The 6041-nt window shown below is 44.2% G+C and overlaps 1 protein-coding gene across 2 annotated transcripts in view; it reads right to left on the bottom strand.

Annotated features, from left to right (window-relative positions):
• Window positions 1-6041, bottom strand: part of PIK3C2B (phosphatidylinositol-4-phosphate 3-kinase, catalytic subunit type 2 beta) — a 90666-nt gene that overhangs the window by 24933 nt on the left and 59692 nt on the right. For both annotated transcript variants that reach the window (XM_006834099.1, XM_006834100.1), the window contains 6 exons: window positions 4844-5013; window positions 4212-4368; window positions 3833-3942; window positions 2364-2565; window positions 1869-1993; window positions 932-1049 (listed from right to left, as the gene is read on the bottom strand). In XM_006834099.1, the coding sequence (XP_006834162.1) occupies window positions 932-1049; window positions 1869-1993; window positions 2364-2565; window positions 3833-3942; window positions 4212-4368; window positions 4844-5013 (882 nt within the window). The remainder of the gene's footprint in view (window positions 1-931; window positions 1050-1868; window positions 1994-2363; window positions 2566-3832; window positions 3943-4211; window positions 4369-4843; window positions 5014-6041) is intronic.

Below are 6041 nucleotides of genomic sequence, written 5' to 3'. Positions count from 1 at the left end.
GTTTCTGGGATACACCATTTGATTGGTTGATGTATGGAAGGGATTGGAACCATGGCACCGAGATGATATACGATGGAATGAATGTAAAACCTAAAGTTCTCCCTTGTAAACTATCATATAATTCACAATAAAACATTAAAAATAAATAATAATAAAATAAAATTGTCATTAGGTATGGCTCTGAAGGATAAGCACTGGACTGCTAACCACAAGGTCGGTGTTCAAATCCCCTAGCTGGTCCTTGGATACCCTATACAGGGTTGCTATGAGTCCCAAGGCCTCAAGGCCACCCAACAACAACATGCCTGTGGTTATAATTCCATTTGGGATGGGCTGTCTTAGTTATGTTTGTGAACAGGATTAGTGTAGGATGTGTCTTGAGCCAATCGCCTTTGAGATATTGTTGTTGTTAAGTGCAGTTGAGTCGGTTCCAACTCAGAGCAACCCTGTATAGGGTTTCCCAAGAGTGGCTGGTGGGCTTTGAGATTTAGAAGAGATTTAAAAAGCAAGCAAAGATGGCGGAAGAGAGATGTCACACTAGATGAAAACAGACCAGGAACAGAAGTTCAAAAAGAGCAAAGACCTTCCTTCAAAGGTGACAGAGAGAAAGTCTTCTCTGAGACTGGTGCCCTGGATTTGGACTTCTAGCCTCCTGAACTGTGAAAGACTAATGTTCTGTGTAGTAAAGCCACTCACTTGTGCTAGTTCTGCTATAGCAGCACCAGAGACCTGAGGCAGACCTGTGGATGATCTCTGTGAGGCTGGAACCACTGCATCTTGCTTCAGAGTTCAGAGCACTGGTCATTTCACCAGCAAAACCAGAAGAGCTAATTGTTGCTCCTTGATTCCCAGCATGCTCAGACCCTTTGCTTCCTGCATCCCATACACCAGTGACCAGAACAACCAGAAAGAAACAACAGAACCAACCTACCTCTGCCACCTCAGGGGCTGCGTGGATCAAGTGCCAGATGTAGCCATTTAACTCCTCCCGCCGCCGCTCAGCCACAGCCTCTCCCCAGGAGCGGCCAATCACGAAGCGACTAGGGAAGCTGGGGTGTCAAGGTAGGCAGTGGTAATGCAGAAAGGGAAGATAGGGGAAGAAAATTAGCAGGCAACAGGCTTTTTTTCAAATGTCATTTGCATTTCCTGTCACCTGACCTGTATCCCCCAATGGCCTCCCTTTCCAGAGACTGTCAACCTGCTCCTCATTCTCCCCTCTCCCCCTTCCCACCCCCCATTCCTCTACCCCCAGCTCCCCAGGACTGTGACAACTAAACACAAGCTCAGCACCTTACACACCAGACAAGAACATCAAACTGTTCCAAGGAGTCCTATGGCTCCCTAGAAGTATTTCAGAGCATTGGAAATTTTTCAGATTGTCTCCAACCAATGTAAAAATTCATGTAAAATAGTTTCATTCTTCAAAGCATTGAAAGAAACACAGATTCAGTCAATCCCCCTGCCTTTCAAACCAGTTTGTATGAAATTTCGGCAAGTGGACCGAAATTTATTTTCAGTAGTATTAAGACCTATGGAGTCCTGGTGTTGTGCTGTGGGTTAATGTGCCAGACTGCAAAGCCATTTGAACTGCAAGGTTGGCGGTTCAAACTCACCAGTCACTCCTTGGAAACCCTATACAGGGTTGCTATTGGTCGGAACCAACACAACAGCGCTTAACAACAACAAGTAAGACCTATAAGGAGCCATGGTGGCACGGTGGTTAAGCAGTCAGCCACTAACCAGAAGGTTGGTGGTTTGACCAGCTGCTCTCAGAAGAAAGATGTGGCACTCTGCTTCCATACAGCCTTGGAAATCATATGGGACAGTACTTCTCTGCTCACTCTATGCAGAGAGTGAAGGGGAGCTACCTGGGCAGTAGGTAAGAAGGGAAGAGCAGTCGCAGTTTGTTGTGTAATTCCTGGAACTCCTCAAATGTCCGCTGGATGTAAGTGGCCTCATGAACATTCTCTCTCCTCACTTTTACCACATATATCTGCAAAAGCCCAGATTTCACATATTAATTACCCAGTCCTCTGCACCCAATGAAGGAAGCAAGTAAGGTAAGACATTCTAGAAGGAAAAGTATAAGAATGTCTGCAATGAAGATAAAGATGATAGTTTCTAGGTAGGAATCAGAAAGCAAAGTTTTCCTGTTCATGTTTCACAGGACCCTTGACTCAGACAGAAATCACGACATCTACTTCAACCCCCTGGTTCTAGGCAGAAAGTGACACAGAAACAGTCTGAGAGTGTTCCCAGGTAGGATGCTCAGACATTTCCAGTGTCCACTTCATGGGGGATGAACTTTAGTAAGCTGACATCAGTAGGGACCAAGAGAGAGTAGGACTGGAGAAGACACTTACATAGCCCTTGTTGGGATGGAAGACCTTCTCATAGCGGCAAAGGAAAACATCACTGATGCGGCTGGAGCTCTTCAGGGTGTGTGTACGGGAGGCAAAGGAAAGGGTCAGGCGGTCGTCTGAGCCCGTGAACTTCATCTGTGCCAGGTTATGGATGAAGAAATTGAGCTTTGTGGCCACACTTCCCAGGCTAGACTCAATCAACCTGTTGGTGCATTAGAATGGGAAAAAAGGATGGAACCATGGACCCAGGTCCCCAGTGCTCTGACAAAACTACCACAGATCAAATCCTTTTCATTATGAAATATCCTCATAGAAGGCATGACTGACATCAAATTATCTCCATGTGATTTACTTGAGTACTTCCTGGAGTCTCATCTCTTCTCATGGTCCACCTGAGCCAAAGACAGTCAAGCCAAGGAATGAATTAGGGAACCCACTGTGGGGTTACTACGTTAATGTCTAAAAATTATTCTCAAACCGAATCTAAGGTTGTAGTACAATGGAATCTCAAAAAGGACTACTCAACCTAGAGATTTCAATTCAAAAGGAGAGGTTCTCAATGGGGAGGGAGTTCTACTCCTCTAAGTCAGAATCGACTCAATGGCACATACCAACAACATACTCAACTATGCCAAATGAAACAAAAAATGAACAAGCAACAAACAAAAGGAGACATTCTATGTTAGACCCAATAGAGAAAATTCAGTTCACTATGTTCCAAAAAGGTGCCCTGGTGGCATAATCGGTTATGTGTTGGGTTGTCAACCACAAGGTCAGCAGTTCGAATCCAAGAGAGAAAGATGACACTTTCTAATCCTGTAAAGATCTACAGCCTTGGAAACCATATATAGGGTTGCTATGAGTTGGAACTGACTTAATGACACTTAAAAACAGCAACAAGTTCCAAAGGAACATGTAATGAATTGGAGACATCGTCTATATGGGCAAATTTATAAGCATTAGTACACAGACACATGCCTGTCTTCATATGAAAAGTTGTAGCTCCTGAAAACTTTGTCAAATATGAAAAAATGGAACCATGGACTTCCATGTTTGAACAAGGGAGGTGGGCCTGATGCCAGGAAGCTAAAAACTATTACACAATCCATATTACATTTTGAGCCTCAGACACAGTTTTCAGCTGGAATCTGTCATGAAAGCAAGTAAAAGTAAGATTGCAATACCTCTATGAACGAGGGGCCTTCAAAGAGTTCATGGAAAAATTAAGAGATAGTGGAATGTTTCCACGAACTTTCTGAAGTTCCCTCATACAGGAGTTAACTCCAAAATGTACATGGGAAACTGAGATGGAGAAAAGGAAAGTGGTTTACCTAAGCCCGAAGCAAATGTGGGGCAATAGATGCATGCTGCCGTCTTAGAGTCTCCCATCCCCTAGTCCTGTTCTTACTAATCAGACAACCTTGATATTACTCAGGGCGGGCAGGGCTCTGTTTTGCACAGAGTATTACCTAGTGAAGTAGGTTGTGGCATTGGCCTCTGTGTCCTGAGGTCTCAGGGCATCATACACATACTTGAGGTCCTCTAGGTCTGAGAGCTCAGGGATTCCACAGGACAACATCTAGAAGGAGAGGGAAGAACAGTATCTGTAACTACAAGGAATTCTTGTTTCTTTCTCACCTTAAGGCAAGATTTTTTACAGCTAGACTCCCTGACCCTGGGAGAGGGCCAGAGGAGTTGAGGGCAGGAGAAGGGAGCTCAACACTTGCAAAGACATCATTGCCCCAGAGAAATGGACTTCCAGAAATCCTGTGATGCAAGACCCAGCTGTCTTAAAGATGATGCCAGATGGTTAGAAGAAGGGGTTCATTCATGGATGGAGCTCCTCACCAGGCCTAGAAGGTTGAGGAAGAGGTGAGTGTGCTTGCGAATGAGGTTGTAGGCTTGGCAGCAAAGGTCAACAAAGTCATGGAAGCGGCTGGAAGGCTTGTCACCTCCGTTGATGACATACGCCATGTCTGAAGTGAAGACAAAGGGGGCACGGTCCCTGGGCCAAGGGGAACATACAGATAGAAGGTTAACATGGAAGACAAAGGCTCCCTGTGGACTGCATCAGGGCAAGGCTTCCCTCATCCCTAAGATGAGTCTGGATGGGTAGGGCTTTCCTTAACTTTTTCTCCTCCCTTAATCTTAAAAGATCACCAGTAACAGATATTTCACATCCTTCACTGGTTCTCTGTCATTTATATTTTTTACCTGAATATCTAATCATATTCCTATTTGCTGCAGTTTGGGTTCATTTCCCTTTGCTAAGCCTCAAAAGGGAGGGAGAACAGTTGGTCCTTCCAATTTCTTCTTCATGGCCCTGCAAGAATTTGGCCTCATCCCCAAAGCTCATCAGCCCAAAGTCCATGCTCAGAGATCCACCCATCACAGGCTATTTTCTAGCTCTGATTCATTTCTGCTAACTTCCCTGGTCTATACTTTCTACCCATATCTCCTGGCTTTCAAAGACCACTTACCGCTTGATGTTGCCAAACATCTGGGCATGGCCCAGGAAGCGGCCAAAATCTATGTGGAACATGTGGCCAGTGGTCTTCAACATGATGTTGTCATTGTGTCGGTCACAGATGCCCAAGACGTATGTGGCCACACAGCAGCCAGCACAGGAATAGATAAAGTTCTCCACAGCCTGGTAGGAATGAAAGGAGATGGAAGATGAAGGCACAGCATTGATCTGGAGGAACCCTAGGAGATACCACCAGACTGACTTCAGCTAGCCCTGGCCTCTTTCTTCTGGGACCTCCAGAAACATCTTACATCTGCCTGTTCAGCATTCATCCCACACTAGAGTAAACACTTATGCAAGGAGGAATGTCTATGATATCTTATGCAGTATAAAAAGCAAGTCCACGAGAGCCAAAATATAACCTGGAGTATATTACCCTTGAATTTAGAGACCACTTCTAAAATAGATTTGATGCACTGAACACTAATGACCGAAGACCAGACTTGTGGGATGACATCAAGAGCATCATACATGAGGAAAGCAAAAAGTCAAAAAAGAAAGATCAGGGTGGATGTCAGAAGAGACTCTGAAACTTGCTCTTAAATGTAGACTAGCTAAATCAAATGAAAGATATGATGAAGTAAAGTCACTGGACAAAAAATTAAAAAGGATCAATTAGTCCAAAGGGCAAATGAAATACATGAACATCAGTCTCCATGACACAGAGACCAGAAGAACTAGATGATGTCCAGTTACCATTACCAACTTTTCTGAAAGAGATCACATTAGAAGGTCCTAGATAGAGTGGGAGAAAATCTAGAACAAAACTTGAAATTATAAAAAAGACCAAGCTTACTGGTCACAAAGAGACTAGAGGAACATGAAACGATGGCACTTAGTGACCCATTAGGTTTGGAACTGAGCTCACCCTCATGGTTTAATTTTCAGCCAAGCAATAGATAGTATGTAGGGGGTACAATACAGATGAGGTATGCACACCATGGGATGGTCAACTATTCAAGATAAGAAGGGCAGCATTTACCTAAAGACAAAAGTTAGAAGACTCGGGAAAGGTGGTGGAATGGAAATAAGAATCACAGGGAGACAGAGACGGCTTCACTGGTGAGTTCTACCAAACATTCAGGGAAGAGCTGTCACCAATTCTACTCAAATTATTCCAGAATATAGAGGAGGATGGAAAACTTCCTAAT

The sequence above is a fragment of the Chrysochloris asiatica genome, unplaced genomic scaffold (assembly GCF_000296735.1).
Source record: "Chrysochloris asiatica unplaced genomic scaffold, ChrAsi1.0 scaffold00009, whole genome shotgun sequence".
In the NCBI taxonomy this organism is placed as follows: Eukaryota; Metazoa; Chordata; class Mammalia; order Afrosoricida; family Chrysochloridae; genus Chrysochloris; species Chrysochloris asiatica.
Note: the sequence above shows the minus strand (reverse complement) of the source record. Positions and strands in the feature narration are given on the sequence as shown.